At 39.5% G+C, this 19,304-nt stretch overlaps 1 protein-coding gene across 1 annotated transcript in view; it reads left to right on the top strand.

Annotated features, from left to right (window-relative positions):
* The window catches only part of CALCR (calcitonin receptor), a 163,966-nt gene that overhangs the window by 60,801 nt on the left and 83,861 nt on the right, over positions 1-19,304 (top strand). Inside the window, exons 2-3 of the mRNA XM_045004147.1 lie at positions 1,995-2,082; positions 14,399-14,552. Of these exons, the coding sequence (XP_044860082.1) occupies positions 1,995-2,082; positions 14,399-14,552 (242 nt within the window). The remainder of the gene's footprint in view (positions 1-1,994; positions 2,083-14,398; positions 14,553-19,304) is intronic.

Genomic DNA, 19,304 nt, shown 5'->3' on the forward strand with positions numbered 1-19,304 from the left:
AAAATCTTTAAATCTAAATGTTAGTCAGGCATACTTCCATAGTGTTTTTAATTAAAGCATCATTTTGGTGCTTTCATAATTAAAAAATGCACAGTAATAATAAGCTTCCTATTCAGGGATTGTAATAAATGTTTAATGGTAGGTTTAGCAATGTGCTGATTTTGTCCTAATTGAAACTGTCACATTCAATCTAAGCCTTTAAAATAATAGTATCAAAATTATTGGTGGCAGAGAGAACACTGGAAGCAAAAACTACAACTGTGATGTATTTCTCCAGATATAGTTAATTAATCTGTAACAGGCTCTGGAGAGAGGCTTGTTTAATCATCTGGCCCATATTTCCTTAATTCTGTTTAATGTCAATATTCTTCATAGCATTACAAAGTCAGTTTTAAAACTATGTATAAAAATTGGATAGCAGCTCCAAATTACTTCTTCTCCACTTATCTTTATTTTATTTCAGTATTGGTGTGTTAACAGATGTTGTAAGCCTTTCATGTCAGTGTTCTAGCATCTTTGTCTGCACATTTTTACATTAAACTATAAGCAGCATTGCATTTCTTATTAGTGAGATTTGTGTATAAATTAGAAGTATCCTCTGGGAACAAAAATGCTACTATTTCATCTCAGTGTTCCTTCATCAGGATTAGGATGAAACAACAACAGATTCATCTGCAACATTGGTTATTCCATTGCCAAATGGGAAAAAATTTGACTTTAAAAATGTGTCTGGGTATTTAGTTTATAATTCAATCTAATGATTTTCACACTTCGTATGATTATATAAGAATTAGAGACAACTGAAAAGTATAATAACTTTCTTTTCCCCACAGTATTTATTTGCTTCTAATAACAACTTATAGGAGGATATGTTTACAAATAAAGGACAGATTGGCATTTCCCTGAGTAAAAACAGAGTAGAAACAGAGCATGGATTTCAGGATTTAGCTGCAAATAAATATTGTATGATTTTTTTTCTTTCAATATGTAATCCTGTGAATACTGCGGGCATTTAAAAAAACCCATTAAAACATTGCTCGGTACTATTCAACAAGACACAATGTGTGGGAATCAAAGAATGTGTGTACATTGATCAAAGAGAACACAGTGTAACGAGTGATGTTACATTCAACTCTGATTAAAACAAATATTCTGTTAATGTGGTACACAAAGATTTTGGCAGCTGGAAGGAGGAACACACTAAGTTCAAACATCCTCCCTTGGCTTTCATTGCCTTCCTTAACCTCTTTGCTGTTGGTCCTTTCTAACATTTCATTGACGCACTAATGTCCCCAATATATTTACTAGTATGGAATGTACTGTACATTCAACCTGGGACATAAGTCAAGAGCAGTAAAAAGTTAGTTGCAAAAGCAGGCATGAAAGTCACATTCTGCATGAGGTCTTGGAATCAATGATGTTCATGAAGGATTATGAGATTTCAAAATTTGATTTTGTTTTGAATTTAAATGAAACCCAAACATTTCAAAATTCTCCACAAAGAAAAGTTCGGGGGAAAATTTGTTTCCAATCAATGAAAACATTTCATTTTGACAAAATCAAAATCAATGTTCATTTTGACATTTTTGTCTTCTATTATAATAGTATAACAAATTTAAAAATTCTAAAATGAAAATCATTTCAAAACAAAAAATTGAAATGTTTCATTCAAAAAATGTCAAAATGGAATGTTCTGACATTGGCTCAGCTTTTCCCTCCAAACTGCAATGTGCTTTTAATCACATAATTTTTATAAAAACTAAGTTTTAAAAGTGCAAAGGATAAAAATGAAATTCTCTCCAGATGGAAATGAAATCTTCAGAGAGACAGACATGAAAACAAACAATCCTCCTCAGCATATTCAGTGCAGTCATAAACATACACAGACACACATGCAAAACTTTTAATGGGATACCAAATGGGCAGGAAAGTTGTCACAACTGGCCATGGATAAATAAGATCTAATATGTTCATTGTTGTTGTTCAATTCCCAGAAGGGTCAGCAGAAGTGTATCACCGAAGAAAGAATCCACAATGGAAAAAACAACTCACAGTTGCTTCTTACTGATTATGCTTCTAATCGTAAGTAAAAGAAAAATGAACTGCTTCTGACACCTGACAAATGAAAACCAGTAGAAATGTTCTGAAGTCTACACTATTACTGTTGTACACAGAGGACAAGGAATGGGTGTCCAATTGATAAAAACTTTAAACAAGAATAATAAGCTACTGACAGAAGAAATCTCTCAGAAATATGGTATGCCCTAAGATCAGTGTTTCTTGATGATACAGAGAGGAAAGAGTGAGGATAGGGTAGTACACCTTTTCATTTCCACATTTTACTATCTGTGAAATACCTATGAGACAGAAAACGCATAGTTTTGGAACTGTACAATAACATCTGGGTCAGTTGTTATAAATGTAGACACTATATAATGTGTATTTTAACTTTTAAAAGCTACTTCACCTTAGTTAACCTGCATTTGGAAAGACAATTGAGTCTGAAAATTTTCAGTCTAAATGCTAGTTATTCAATTTAAATGATATTTTCAACTATTTCATCTCACATATTGTATCACATATCTTGTCCCATTACGGTATATGAAATGTGACTGAGTTAATGTTACCTCAGAAACTTCAACTTTTGAACATCCTGATCTGTGTTTCCATAACATATTTATTTGCATTTAATTATAATATGGTGCACTTGACTATGCATTCTAAATATGCAGTATGAATAGAGTTGATGTCTATGCTATAAAGTACCTGTGACACTGATTAAACTCCTTCTCTGGACTTCACTTGAGACTCAAATTATAAATAATTGTCCTGAACCAGAATTAATTTAGGCAATCAGAGTGCGAGGATGCTAAACAGTGATTCAATGAATGTAAGGTCAGCCTGCATTCTGAATGGATACTGCTACAGGAACTAACCGTCCATCTGCCTACATGGCTGCCTCCACTACTGACCCACTCCCTGTCCTCTCACCCTAACCAACTCCTCATACTAGGCGTGGACCTCCTTGTCCCTGAAGAAGGTTTATATGCCCACCCTCCCCAATAAGCAATTTTTTAAAATTTATTTTAGCGGCCCTTCCGCATCTCCTCTTTCAATTTCCCCCTCTCTAGTCCTTTTAATCCTTTTTTCCTAATCTCATCACTCTTCTTCCCCACCCCCACCCCATCTCTATGCCACTCCCTTCTCTGCTCTAACAGATGACTGAGGAGCACTTATATGAGATTCCCCATCAGCTCCCTTGCGTTGCAGCCATGAATTGTGCAGGAAGGACCAGACCATGTGTTAAGCACAGTTTAGAGACATTGCTCAGGGACATGGCCTGATGACAGTTTCCAAAGAACCTCTTCTTCCCTGATCCATCTATGGTGTCATGTCCCTCAGAAGCCCCTCTGCCCCTTGCTTCCTTCAAGGGTTTGAAACAGGATTGTGTGTTCCCCTCTGTGGCTGGCCAACTTTGTTGGCCAATTAGAAAGGAGGAAGGAGTCATCCCCCACCCCCTTTTGGAGTGACTTGCAAACTGATGCCAGCAGCGTGTGTACAGGCTGCAGTGTTAGCCATGCTCTCTAAAAGAGGGCACAATGAGGTAGGCTTTCTCACCTGAGCCTTCCCTGTATTCCTGTGCAGGCTCAGCTGCAAAGTGTTGAGTAATCATCAAGTGATTCTGCTCCAGGTTAAGGCTACACAGTGAATTTAGATCCAATGAGACCAATGTTGTATTTTACACAAATGTCTTTTGATTATTAAAATCCTTGACAAAGGGTCATTAAATCCAAATCTTTCACATAGCCGTTACACCTCAGTGACTACACTGTACATGGAAAGTCTGAACTGTGTCAAATTGTGAAAAGTTCATGTACACTTGAAATATTTTTCATTTTAAAAACAAGGAAAACAAATTCATCATGGGTAAAGCTGTGTGACAGAATCAAAAGCAGACTGTAATTGTATATAATTGTGTATACTGATATATTATGGAAAAATTATATAATGGTGAAAAATTTCTGCAATTCTGTTAGTGAGACATTTGCCATTTCAATGAGGATACCCTTCATTTGGTACTCTTTCATTACTACAGCCTTCACAATTTTCAATACAATTTATTTATGTCTGGTGGCAGTCAAGCCCTGGCCCCCATCAGGGTTTTGTGAGTCAACCTGAGCAACCATCTCCCTAAAATTTCTAAAGCCCATGTCTGGGCATTGGGCCAACAAGCTGTACAGTGACTGCAGAACAAGGGGGTTTTAGGCCCCTTCTGCCAATCGCCCAGTCAACTGCTGTTCCAGGATCTGGGCCAGGTAGGGATTCATCCCTTTGATGGACTGGTTGGTTTGTTCAAGACAAACTCACTTAGCATCTTGTGTGTTTCTGAGTTTGAGAATAAAACTCCTTCATCTGTTCATGGGGGAGGGGGAAGTCAGAAGCCCAAACACATCCCCTAGCTGCCTAAAAATATTTTCAACTGTGTATTTCTGGTCATCCAGCTATGTCCTATCCTTACGTCCTCTAGGCAGCTGGCTGAGCAGGACCCTGACTTTCTGTTGCTTCGGGGAAAGTACATGTGAAATGCAAATTCTAGCCCCTCCTGGAAAGCCATGAAGCTGGTCTGACCATTCCCCATAAACCAAGGCAGTCAGTGGGTCACCATAGGATATGGGGAATTATTAGTTAAATTGGAAAAGATGGGGATCAATATGAAAATTGAAAGGTGGATAAGGAACTGGTTAAAGGGGAGACTACAATGGTGAACTGTGGTCGTACTGAAAGGTGAACTGTCAGGCTGGAAGGAGGTTACTAGTGGAGTTCCTCAGGGATCGGTTTTGGGACCAATCTTATTTAATCTTTTTATTACTGACCTTGGCACAAAAAGTGGGAATGTGCTAATAAAGGTTGCGGATGACACAAAGCTGGGAGGTATTGCTAACACAGAGAAGGACCGGGATATCATACAGGAAGATCTGGATGACCTTGTAAACTGAAATAATAGTAATAGGATGAAATTTAATAGTGAAAAGTGCAAGGTCATGCATGTAGGGATTAATAACAAGAATTTTGGTTATAAATTGGGGACACATCAGTTGGAAGTAACAGAGGAGGAGAAGGACCTTGGAGTATTGGTTGATCACAGGATGACTATGAGCCACCAATGTGATATGGCCATTAAAAAAGCTAATGCGGTTTTAGGATGCATCAGGCGAGGTATTTCCAGTAAAGATAAGGAGGTGTTAGTACCGTTATACAAGGCACTGGTGAGACCTCATCTGGAATACTGTGTGCAGTTCTGGTCTCCCATGTTTAAGAAGGATGAATTCAAACTGGAACAGGTACAGAGAAGGGCTACTAGGATGATCCGAGGAATGGAAAACCTATCTTATGAAAGGAGACTCAAAGAGCTTGGCTTGTTTAGCCTAACCAAAAGAAGGCTGAGGGGAGATATGATTGCTCTTTATAAATATATCAGAGGGATAAATGTCAGGGAGGGAGAAGAATTATTTAAGCTTAGTACCAATGTGGACACAAGAACAAATGGATATAACCTGGACACTAGGAAGTTTAGATTTGAAATTAGAGGAAGGTTTCTAACTATTAGAGGAGTGAAGTTTGCCTTCCAAGAGGAGTAGTGGGGGCAAAAGACATATTTGGCTTCAAGACTAAGCTTGATAAGTTTATGGAGGGGATGGTATGATGGGATAGCCTAATTTTGGCAATTTATTTGGCAATTGAGCTTTGATTATTAGCAGGTAAATATACCCAGTGGTCTGTGATGTGATGTTAGATGGGGTGGGATCTGAGTTACCACAGAGAATTCTTTCCTGGGTGCTGGCTGGTGAGTCTTGCCCACATGCTCAGGGTTTAACTGATCGCCATATTTAGGGTCGGGAAGGAATTTTCCTCCAGGAAAGGTTGGCAGAGGCCCTGGAGGCTTTTTGCCTTACTCTGCAGTATGGGGCACGGGTCACTCGCTGGAGGATTCTCTGCACCTTAAGGTCTTTAAACCACGATTTGAGGACTTCAATAACATAGGTTAGGGGTTTGTTACAGGAGTGGGTGGGTGAGATTCTGTGGCCTGCATGTGCAGGAAGTCAGACTAGATGATCATAATGGTCCCTTCTGACCTTAAAGTTTATGAGTCTATGTCATCATCATTGGAATTGGGTGGGCTGCATGGGGGATCCAGACTTGACATGGTCCCTAGGGTTCCTGCCTAAGCTCCCCAAATCCTGTCCATGAGGACACTTGTCAGGTAGGGGGCCATCTGGATTTAGTTGAGTGGATTTTAGATCTTAATCCAGATGCGAGGGACAAACCCTTTTTATCCTGGCAAGCATCAACCTCCCACCCTTGGGGAAGAAGGAGGTAACCCCAATCTCCTCTCTTGGTTTTGGAGTGACAACCTCCACCATAATGAAATTCAAGACATGGGCAACCAGCTGCTTGTTTTTGTTTGAGAATCACACTCATCACCAGCAGTGAAATTCCATAGTCTGTTATCCAATCTCCTGCAGCCATCCCATCCCCACAATAGAGGAGGCAGACCCTGCAGGATCTCTGGAAGGCAGTGCCCTCCACCACCTCTAGCCAATCGGAGATTTCTTGGGTGGCCCTATGCCTCACACTTAAAATATGTATAACTTTCTAAATTATTTTCTGCTGAGAGGGCTTTTCCATTTTTGCTGGTGCTGTATAGTTCTTAAAGTCCAAAGCAATTTTTACTATTTATTGAAAAAAGGTAAAATAATCCACTCTTGATTTTAATCATTAATTTAAAATAAAGAGGAATCTGTTGAGCACATATTGTACACAGAGTATAATTTTGCAGATTCCTGAGGAAAGTATAGGACAGAATTCCACTGGCCAACATATTCAGAAGAAAATAGATCTTCCTGGGCTGCCTCATACATTACATGTGGAAGCTTCTCATAATAAATGCAATAAAGGGTGAATCATCAATTTATATCTTTTTGCTATTTACTTTTTTCCCCTAAGACCTATTCGGAAGCAGCAGGATCTGATTATCTGTGCTGTTGCCTTTGAAAAAAATTGCTTTAAAGTGAATATTCCACCTTGCAGCTACATATTGCCATCCAGCTGTAAGCAATTGGGGCTCAAACATACAAGTCTTACTCATACAAGTATCCCCCTTGAAGGCAAATAAATATTTTATAGTTTAGAGTTGGTGAGAGTGTTTCTGCATTTGCTTATTTTCAAACTGTGGTACAAACAAAATTGGTGCAGTTTTCTATTAAACAAAAGCCTACCTGCATCCAAAAAGGTAGATTCTCAAATTAAAGGATGCTCCAAGGTTTTGACTCAATCTCTGCTTTTCAAATTTAAAAATTAAAATAATTAATGTCATTGTGACGTTGATTGGTCTAAAGCAGCTCCTTATGACAAAAGGCCAAATATAGTCTTCCTTCAAGCCCATCGCTTCCATTGGACTACTTATATAAGTAAGGATTCCCCATGTGAGCCAGGCTTGCAGGACTGCCTCGCAAAAGTAGTATAATCAATATTCATGAAGAGAAAAGTTGTTTTTCACTAAAATTACAGTGTCTTCCCATTATGCTACTGGTGGTCTCTTGCTTATTTAAAGACCTGCCAACATTAGTGATGTAAGCATCATGGTATCGCAGTATAAAAACTAGCTTCTATCCTGCTTTAATGCTAGCTAAATATTCGAAGAATTTTAATGTTCAATGTATGAATGTGAGGAACTATCATTAAATATTTCAAAGTTCTTTTACTCATGTTAAACAAATAATAAAAGATGGGGAAAAATAGTTATAATGTTCTATAACATTGAGAGTATTGTGCATTAATTGCCCTCCTAAAGCATGCTCAATGGATTCTATCACTATTGTGCCATTAATAATCGTGAAGAGACATGGGACCAGATTCAAGGTTCTGGAGGGTCTGTGTAACCCATGTTGAGTTGTGCTGAGTGCCCACTGAAAGATTGGATGTACCTAAGGATAGGAATTTAGTGATCCGTATAGTGGTGACTGGATATAGCAATTTAAAAAAGAATTTGGAGGGTATTTTTCAGCCACCAGAACCAATAATAATAAATTATTGACTTGGCCAGAATTCATAAGATATTTTTCTGGGCTCAAAATTAGAGGTTGCCAATTTACTATACTTAGTTTAGAAAAAAGACAGATGGAAGGAAAGAAAGTGATCTAATATATATACCGTTTGGTCCTAAATGTCACTTAGAGTGAATAATTTATACAGTACTTTTTAAGTTTTTATCATTACTAATGATGGAGTAGGGCCTTTTTGAAAACTTGTTCATCACATGAAGCAGTTTCTGAAACAACTATATTTTATGTTTCCTTTATCTGGAGTCTGTGTTGTACAAATGAGGAAAATCTTGCATCGATTAGACAGACGGATTTAACTGTGTTTAAGAATTCATAGTAGAGTGGGACAAATAATACATGCAAATTGCTTTCATCTGGACTGTATTACCAATTTTAGGTATAAAGAGATCATCAGTATTCTCAGCACTCTACTCATAATGATAATTCATCTTCTTATAACTGTCATTTGAGTGGTGGCTTGGTGGTCGTATGTATGACGTCATTTACTTGGACTTTTAGGAGTGACATCATATGTACGGCTGCTAAACTGCTGCATAGGACATCACTTAAGCAGTTTTCTTCAGAAGAAATAATACTGATCACTTATGCCATATGCCAAATGTCCTGATTATGAAGTTGTGAATTATTTATTTCTCTTTAATAAAGAATAATTTATAATGCACAAGGTATTCTACTTTACTGTACATACTGACATTATTTGTACTTCCATCTGAAATAATTGATGGCTGGGAAATTTTTCCAATACATAGTAATGAACTTGTGGAAAATACAATTCCACATACTATAGCAGATATTAATCGATAAGAGATTACTTAGTCTTGTTAAATACCTTTTATGGCATAATCTTAAAATGCTTTTTATTAACATCTGTTAATTCCAAAAGTACCCAATTACAACATTCCAAATGTAAATTTCCAAATTTAGATTTCTAACCAAATTTCTTGATAATTTCTCCAAGGAACTAATAGCCTGATCCAGTGCCCACTGAAGTTAATCGGAGTTGGACATGAGCCTATGTGACCTGTATGTGGAGCCTATATGTGTATCTGAGCCTATAGCTGTGGAAGAGTGGACCGTAGGATGTTATGAATAAGTCATTTCCCCTACTTGTCCCACTCTTTATATGCAAATAAGGAGAAAAGATACATAACCCCTTTTTTTGTAGTCTATCATACTTAAATAAGTAACCTCATAAAGCAAGAATTGAGGATGCAATGATAATATGTCACCTCATTCTAGATGTAAAATAAATTATTAAATATGTTAATATTTTGATTAATTAAGCCCCAGCATGTAGGGTCTGTTCCTAAACCCACTGAAGTCAGTGGAAAGACCACCATTGACTTCAGTGGTTCTTGGATCAAGCCATTTAATATCAGAGTGGTGGGTGCAGTATAAGCTCCTTGTAGAGGCCTGTGTCTGTCCCTCTCTGTCAGGCCTGGAGGGAGGCCATGCCTCCTTGCTTCTGTGTCTCTGGAAAAGTTGGCTTAACAGGGAATTAGCAGCCTCTGAGGCCTGGTCTACACTGGGGGGGAGGTCGAACTAAGGTACGCAAGTTCAGCTACGCGAATAGCGTAGCTGAACTCGAACTACCTTAGTTCGAACTACTCACCCGTCCAGACGCCGCAGGATTGAAGTCCACGGCTCCCCCGTTGACTCCACCACCGCCGTTCGCGGTGGTGGAGTTCTGGAGCCGACGGGAGCGCGTTCGGAGTTCGATATATCGCGTCTAGATGAGACGCGATATATCGAACTCCGAGAAGTCGAACGCTACCCGCCAACCCGGGCGGGTAGTAAAGACGTAGCCTGAGTCCCCAGCCCTCTAGGCAGATCCAGGCAGCAAAGAGTCTAGGCCCCTGACCCTCAGGTAGGGCAGAGCAGCAAATAGTCCAGCAGGCTGGCCCTCAGGCAGGGAAGAGAAGTGCACAGTCTTGGGGGCTCGGGACCTCAGGCAGGGTGGAGCACCAAACCGTCTCTTGCCTGATGTCCTAATTCAGGCAGACGGCAGACAAACACAGACCTCCTGGCCTAAGGAGGGAAGGCGGCCATCCTGGGGCGGAGTTTGCGAGCAGGGGATAGAGGGACCCAGACACATCCTACTCCACAGGGTCCCATCCCAGGGCCCTAACAGTGGTGGAGTGCTCCACCTCTGGGTCGATGGGGATCCCACTACAACATGCCAACCAGCACTCTGGCACTACAACCAGACTATTGTCTGGTGTTCCTGGACTACTTCCTATGACTCCCTCACTGGGTACCTTCATTTTGTGTGTATCCTCCGGCTCCTCAGGGTACACAGCTAGTGGCAGTCCCAAGAGCTCCTCGGCACCCCTCTCAGCTGGCAGCTCTGGAAATCCCTTCAAGTCCTCTGTGCTGTAGAGGTCCCCGTTGGGCACAAGCCCCAGCAGTGGTGAGAGGCATCTGTTTCCTTCACCGGCTCTGGTCAACTGAGCTGCAGGGCCTGCCTTTTGTACTTCCTGTCCCGCTTCTCTGTTTCTGGAAGGGCAGGCGTGGCTCTACCCACCAGGGGGTGGGCCTTGGTTCCTCCCTGTCAGGCCCAGAGGGAGCCCATGCCCCTTGCTACATTCCTATATACAATAGAAAAGACTAAAGCTCCAAAAATGTGTATTTCACATTCATCCTCAGATTTTTTACCTGATTTTAAGAGACAGGGAGAAAGAGAAAAAATACTGTTCATACTTACAAAGCATTGGTCAGATTTTCAGAAGTATTCATGCTCAAATAAATTGTGAATAAACTACCTGATGTGTGCAAATGCTTATTGTGCACTAAAAGAACAAAACTGAGCTTATGTCTATGACTATTGGCCAGATCCTCAAAGGTAATTATACTTCCAACTTCCATTGAAATCAAATAGAAGTTAGGAGCATAAATACCTTTGACAATCTGGGCCTATTGTATCAAAACATTAATGTTCTGTTTTTTTATCCAAATACAGGTAAGATATACTATATGCCATGAGGCAGTTTCTATTTATAAGACAATCATGAAAAAGTCACCTCTGTGTTTTTAATTTACCTGGATGAAATCAAGGGCCCACTGAAGTCAGTGAGAATTTTGCCATTGACTTTAATGGGGCCACGATTTCACCTTTTATATTTTCTAATGACTAGAGAATACAGTCTCATTTGTTACGTTATAGCTTAATTTAAACAATGCTGTATAGATGATTTAGATACAGATAAAATGCACTGTGCTAAATACAAAATTAACAAAGCAGGGTGTGAGTTCTTACTCCTTTTGCATACACACCCTGCCACCAAACACACGCACACACAAGACCGACAACCACTGAGTAAGGTGTTCTCCTTTAACTATATACCCAATGAAAGTTTTGCCATTAACTTCTTTGGGAACAGGCCTAGTCCCTTTGTGTGTGGCAATTTGTAAAATTGCTCTTCAAGAATAAGATGTCTTCTCTCTCAGAAATAGCCTACTCACAAAAAGACTATCATCCCCTTTAAAAATGGCTTTACAATAGTAAATCATCATGTCCTCACCTACTACAAGATACCTTTAGTACATTTCCATTCTGCTGACATTTCTTGCTTTTAGTTTCAAGGTACACTATGTTTTTGTCCTATGTAGCCTCTGTGAATGCACAGTTCTCTTTTATTTTTAGATAGATCATCTTGAAAAGGTTAAAAAAGATGGCAAGATTTTTTAATTACTTAACATGTGCTTACTGTTCTAACATATAGATTTATATTTTTCCCTTTTATCTCATATTTGAATTGTTCTCTAAATTGTAAGGAAAAAATCTAGTAGAACAAATGTATAATTCAGGATCACAAACTTTTCAATCTCTTCTGGCATTGCAAATCTTTGAATTGGTTTTAATTGTGTTTGGTCAAAAAGGGGGTCAGATCATCCCTTCTCCAGGGAAAACCTATTTAGGGGAGAGAAAACTCTATGCCCAGAACAATCATATGGCTGTACCTCCAAAACCTGCAGATCTTTCAAAATCCCCATGCATACCAGGGAAGCCACCAGAAGCAGAGGCCATCTATATGGAGGCCCTGTCCCTCCACTATTTCATCCCATCCCTCTATAGCCTTCCTTACTCACTGAATGTTTTGTTAATTCCTTCTTGATATTTGATTGTTGCTGATGTAGCTTTGGAAGGTCTTTTGTGAGTCCCACTCCCTTTTCACCGATCTGGGGTACATTTACATATTCTTGGTTCTGGGCTTTCTATACACTTTAATTCATTTTTATCCAAGTATCCAAACAGAACCATCCTGGCATATCTCACTCACTGAGTGAAGGGTGTAGTATAAGTACCTAATAATAGGAGATATACCTATATTCTAGAACTGGAAAGGACCTTGAAAGGTCATTGAGTCCAGCCCCCTGCCTTCACTAGCAGGACCAAGTACTGATTTTTGCCCCAGATCCCTAAGTGGCCCCCTCAAGGATTGAACTCACAATCCTGGGTTTAGCAGGCCAATGCTCAAACCACTGAGCTATCCCTCCCCCCTAAATTTAAAAGAATAGAGTAGAACCTATCAAGAATATATCTCCCTTCTTCCTATTTTCATCTGTTTTATTTCAAACAATTATCTCAATATAATGAAGTAAAATGGATTCTTCATCCTCTTTGCACTCCAAATGGCGGTTGTTTGCTAGTGAAAATTAAAATGTTGGTAGCAAATGAGATTGTAAATTCAGTTAGATATGGGGGCATTAAAGGGCTAACGTGAAATAACGTGAAACAGAAGAACTGATAAAATTCAGGCTTTGCTTTCTGTAATTCAAACACACTGTCCATGTTATAGACTATATAAAAGTGATCTAGTTGTGTTAAATGAAACAACTTTTGAATGCAATAGTTTGTGGTATTACTTGAGCAATAAGGAACAAGTATTATTTTGGAGGAATAGGGCGGTATTAAAATAGGATTGAAAATTCTCATGTTTTCTATTTGTACAACTATAAATGCCCATTTAAATCATCAAATGCTACTATAAACCCCTCAGGCTCGCAGTGAGTCACCTATAAATGGAGTAGATATCATCTGAAACATACTCCTGGGATCCTTTGTGGGAAAGCCAAACACACATTTTGGTTTTGAGAAACACAATGCAGCCAAAAGGAATCTTGTATTAAAGCCAACAGGCTTGCATGCCTAGTCTCTAAGGAAATCTAGGCTTGGAATAGTAAAGGGTGGGCCCTACATTTTCAAACCTGGGTGCCTGAAGTTACATTCCAAAATAAAATGTATGCACCTAAATAAATGTGGCCTGACGTTCACGGGTACCGAGAACCCACAAATCCCTATGGGCCAGAGTGTGATGGCTATTGTGGAGAGGTAGGGAGTCAAACAAGAAAGGAAGCATAGGAACTGCTCATTCCATTCACCTCCCATTGGGAACACATTACAAAACGGGTGGAGTAGGATGGAGAGGAACAAAAGCCCCATGCTATCTCACTTTAGACTGGCCCACAGAGCTGGTTTGGTGCAATAGAGGGATCAATTTGATCTTAATGGATGGAACAAGGTGTGCACTCCCATGAGCACTGACCCATCACAGAAGAGATTTTGCCTGGCTGAGACAATCTTTCCATGATTCTAGTAGAGTAGTGTTAGTCTGCCCTTTCCTTACACAGGGCTGTGGAATAAATGCCACAATATAGCCCATTGTAATCAAAGGGGGCTACAGGCACTCAGCACTTTTGAAAATCAGGTATGTTTTACTTATGTGTCCAACTAAGGATTGAAAGACCTAAACTTAGGCTCTTGGGTTTGAAATCTTTGGCCTATGCCTCTATTTGCATCAACAATTCAGTGGATTTCCAGGGTGACATCAGCTTGATCACTCAGAATATGAAACATTCAGTTGATTTGTGAGATGTGGCAATAAGATACACAATGCTGGGTACAGTGGAAAAACCTACATTATCTAGAGAAGATAGCTGGGAGCCGCAACTTGTGGCAGAGCAGATTTTAAAAAAGTACCTGTAGGCCAATAAAACAAATGAAACATTTCTCAGCCTTTACAAGGTCTCTATTGATTCTTTATGTTACCTAGTCCAAGGGAAAGAATGTGGTGAAAATGCTGAGTTTATAGTGGAGAAAAACTACTATATTTACAATTTGTTTTGCCAAAGATAAAAGTTCCATAAAAAATACCAAGCATATGTGCAGATAAAAGGCCTTTGAAGTAAAGATAATAGAGATTTCTGAACCTCATGTTTTTGATTTTCTCCTCCTGGTTTTACTCATTTACATTAACTGATTTTCCTTTCTGCAGAGAATGGCTCCAAGTCTTACTTCTACTGTCAATTATACTGATCCTACATTAGAGCCTGTAGTAACTGAAAATTCACCAGTACGGCAGAAAATAATAGATTCACAGTTCAAATGCTATGAGAGAATGAACAGAGATCCGCCATATAGAAAAAAAGGTAAAAGAAAAAAAAAAGGTGGGGGGGGCACCTGTAATTGCACATTGACATGTTTTGGGTATAACTGTAAAGTAACATTTCTTTCTGTGTACTAATATTATTATGTATAGTCTACTGTCTGCATTTGCAAAATCATACCAATGTATCACCCATTGTATCAGTTTTAGGGAGAATAGCCCTACAAATGATCATGGAGAATGAACAATCCTCTCACCCTTAGAGATCATTCCTCCCTGGCACCATGGAGGCACACCAAATTGGCAATGTGGTGAAGCTTGAATTACTGCTGTTCATGCTTTGGGAACAGCAGTCTTTAGGGCTGTCAGTCCAGCACCTTTCACAAGTATCAAACCCGCACAGATACTTTAAAGAGAGAGAATATGAATAGCAATCTCTTCAATATAGCTGTCTTCAACCAGCTTTATTTTCTTTTATATAGCTGTCTTCAACCAGCTATTTCCTTTTTTCATAATTTGTTTATTGACCGACACCTTTCTGGGTTCTAAATTAACACAGATGTTCTAAATATTCTGTATTCTAAGTTAAATGTAACCATCCAGTCATGGGCATTATTGTGAACAGTTCAATGAAACCTTTGCTGAAGCCAGAGTGGCTGGGCCAGCCCTAGGGGTGAGTAATGTGGGCAGCCATCCTCAGGGCATCAAATCATGGTCAAAGCGGGGAATTGTGGTTTTTTTATTTGGTTTGATTTTTGTGTGTATATGTGTGTGTGTGTGTGTGTGTGCGTGTGCTTGTGCTTTTGGAGGTAGGATTTCCATCCTGGGCCACAAAACATCTAGGGCTGTCCTGTGGAGCAGTGATCAAAAGAGCAAACAAAATATTGGGATGTATAAGCAATGGAATGGAAAATAATATTGGACATATAATGCTGTCATGATATAATTCCAGAAGCACCGTTACTAGGAATACTGTGTTCAGTTCTGGTCAGTCTTATCTCAAAAAGGATACCGTGGAAATAGAAATAAGCCAGAGAAGGGTGACAAAATGATTAAAGGCATTGTGAGATTTTATGTGAGAAAAAAATAAACATATTGGGACTGTTTAGTGTAGAGAGGAGACAACTAAAAGAGGACACGATAAAAATATACAAAATAATGAACGGTATAGAGAAGGTAAATCAGATATGTTTTTCTCATAATACAAGAACAAAGAGAAATTTGATGAAACTGAAACCTGACAAATTTATGACATCTATATTGGATTAAAGAAAGTATTTTTATACACAATGGATATGTAGACTATGGGACTTATCACCACAAAATGTTGTTGTGCTCACAGGATATTACTGAGCTCTGTGAGATTAAAAAAATGATTTGACATTTAGATGTTCAAGGTATGATCTAAAGTGTATTGAAGTCAATGGAAAGGCTCCTATTGACTTCAGTGGGCATAGTATTCAGGTCCATAATGAGAACATCCATAGCTGTAAGATAGGATAAACCAGTCATTAAGGGATATAAGCCCTTGTGTGTCAGGGCAAAAGCAAATCTCTAATTGCTTGGCTTTAGGGGGAAAAAATCCTTTATGAGCAGCTTATTCTATTCTATTAGGCCCCAGTTCTGCAAACCTGTGTAGATTCACTTGTGTAAAAGTTCCGTTGGCTTCAGTGGGACTTGTTGTATGAGTAAAGTTACACAAATGCTTAAGGATTTGCTGGATCAGGGACTAATTTCCACTGCAGGATTTCTTGAAATTTCCTCTGCTGCAGCTCTACTGCAGACAGGAGATGGATGCTGATCTAGTGCAGTGTGGCAACTCCTATGTGCCGCTGACTGACAGCTAGACTGAAGTTGTCATTTGATATGGCTGGGTTAGATACAAGATATGGGGTTTTTATGTCTTATGATGAGAATAACTGAGATGATTTCAACATGAATGAAATGATTTTTTTTCCAGTTTGGTTCTATGAAGAAGAATTGATACGAAAAAAGACCTTTGCCCCTCACTCCAACCCATTAAACCTCAAAAGAAGGCCTGGAGCAGCATAAAGGGGCTCTAAATACCTTGTCAGAAGATTGCCCTGGTGCAGGAATTGCAGAAGTCAGCTATAAGACTGTCTTCTGAAGAGAGGATCCCCTAGTTTAGTGGATGGATCAGGAGCAGGGCTTCAGCATGCAAAGCTGCAGCAATTCCATGCACCACTGCAGCCCATAGGGCAACCCAGAGAGACTGCCATAACTTAGACCTCAAGGCTGTATACTCCTGGAGCCTCTCCAGCCCTTGAAGGAGCCCAGGACTGCGTGGACACACAAGTAGCTTAAAGCCACCATAGTCTGCCTTCAAGTTGCAGCACAGAATTTCAGTCTACGTGATTTCGAGAGAATCATTCCCTGCCCCCTTTCCCCCGCTTCATTTTCAAAATTGTACTATTCTTGGGCCAGTTATTATTATTCTCTTCAAATTGTCCCTTTTCTATTTTATCACTTAGATGTGCATTTCTGATATGTCCAGTGGAAAATAATTGTCTTGTTGTTTTCCTTGAAGAAAAGGCTGTATGGTGTATTGAAAAACATCAATGTGTTTTTTTCCCCTCCTTTCAAGGCATGACAAATGTTTTCAAAATTAAAATCAAAGCCTCCTATACAGCCCAGACTGCAGTGCCTTTCAGAAATGTGTTTAAATTGCACTTTGCTTCTGCTGTATTTCTCTGCTTTTGATTTTACCAACTAATTCCTCAAGCTCATGCAAATATATCTCAAACCCTTGGAGAAGGGCAGTCAAGTGTTTTACAGAAAGAAATATAACTAACTGAGGGTATGTAATTCTATCCCACACTGAAGTAATATCATGATTTGTTAATAACCTGAACCAAGTAGTTCAGCACATCTGTTGACAATGGAGAAAAACAAGCATACACGGATTCTTACATAAAGAGAAAACAAGTGGTCTTAAAAAGAAAAAAATGCATAATAAATTTCAGCTGAAAAATTAAATTTGAAAGCGTCCATTTTTAGACAACAGATCTACTGACTTAAAATATCTACTGTGGGTACAGTTTCTTCAGTAGCTCAGTCATCTATTAAAATCTTTTTCCATCTGTTATAAAGGCTGTCACTTTCTTTAAGAAGATTTGCTTCCATTGGGCGAGAGATTCAAATGCACAACCACAATTAGACACCCAAATCCTGTTAACTTCCAGTGTCAGTTAGGAGCCTAACTGCCATTTGTGCCTTTGAAAATCTCCCCCATCAACTATCAAAGGATTTTGAAAATGTATGTTAACGCCTGATCATCACAGTCAATGATTCCATGTCCATTGACTTCAGTAGGTGTTGCAGCACGGCCGTGGCAGTGAATTCTTTCTCCTGCGTAATCTGATTTTAAAATTAAAAATACCTCCAAAGCCTAGATTTTTCATTGCATTTATGTTTCTAAACCTGCAGCTAGTGGCAGATTTATGCCACAGCATTCAGAACTACAGTGTCATTTGTTATGCTATCAATCTGTGAACTCAGTGTAACAGGCTGTAAACTAATTTTGATTTAACAATTAGAAGAGGGAAGTCAGGACTCAGTTGTGCCCAGCCCTCAGTGGGTAGATAAGTATGGTGGGGAAAAGGGCTAAGGAATCTTCCCCACCCCCTTCTGCTCCATTTCAGGGGCTGGGCATAACCCCATTAGGGAGCTTGGGCAGTGCTACCTCCTTATGCCCACACAAGTGCTACTTGCCCAAGACAGGATTCTAGCCCAGCTCTCCCAGGACTGCATCAAGCAGTGGAGCTAGCCTGGCATGGGGAGGGTGGCAGAGCTGTAATCTCTATCCCCCAGGATCCTTCGGGAGGAAATCTGAATAAGGCCCCACTCCTGCACTGCACACAAGTGCAGGGGTTTGCCTATATGCATCATATTGCAGGACCTGGGTCTATGTCTGTAACCTCTGCATCTGTTTTTTCTGAGTTTATTAATTTCTTGGGGTGGGGGGCATTTTTAGCAATTTTTAATTATATTTTGATGTCCAAAAATTGGGAGGGGGGGAGGTTCAGGACTTTTTCTCTGTATCTACTGTCACGAATAATCTCTTTAATGTTCCCTAGTGTGCTTTAAAGTACAATTGTTTCAAACTGCACTATGGTAAAGTGCACTAGGGAATCTTTAAGTGTGCACCTGCAGGGTCTACACAGACAAATTCATGCACCACACATTAATGTGCTTTAGAAGTAATGTGGACACCCTAGTAGTCCACATTACAGCTCTATGTGAACAAGCTCTTAGTTACCATTTCTGGTGTTTTTTCCGGTGTTTATTGGCTAAGTACCAATTTCATTTTCTGTTTGGATTGGAGCTTTTATTTGTTTATTGGTTAAAACCTATGATCAGAAGCCCTAATCATGGGATGGGACTTGCCACAATTTGTCCAGTAGTGCCTTTAACTGGGCATGCCTCTACATTTTGAAGTTTCCAGGTTTACATGACATGGGCCTGATTTTCAAAGGTGCTGAGAAACTGAAGGTACATGTACTACCAATGTGACTAAATTCCCAAATCAGTTAAGCACTTTAGCATGTGCTTAAATGCTTTGCTGAATATGAATGGATTGCTGAATTGGGACTTCTGGTTTTGCAGGATCAGGCCCTATATTGGAAGTTCTTTTCAATTGGTGTAAAAACCATCACTTTTCAGCAAGAAGGACACCACCAGCAACAGCTCAGCAATGGCAGCCACAAATTAAAACTTACATTTGAATGCAATTCAAAGTGTAGCAATAATTTGACAGCCTTTTAACTGGGAGGGA

This window comes from Mauremys mutica, chromosome 2, assembly GCF_020497125.1.
Source record: "Mauremys mutica isolate MM-2020 ecotype Southern chromosome 2, ASM2049712v1, whole genome shotgun sequence".
NCBI classification, from domain to species: domain Eukaryota; kingdom Metazoa; phylum Chordata; order Testudines; family Geoemydidae; genus Mauremys; species Mauremys mutica.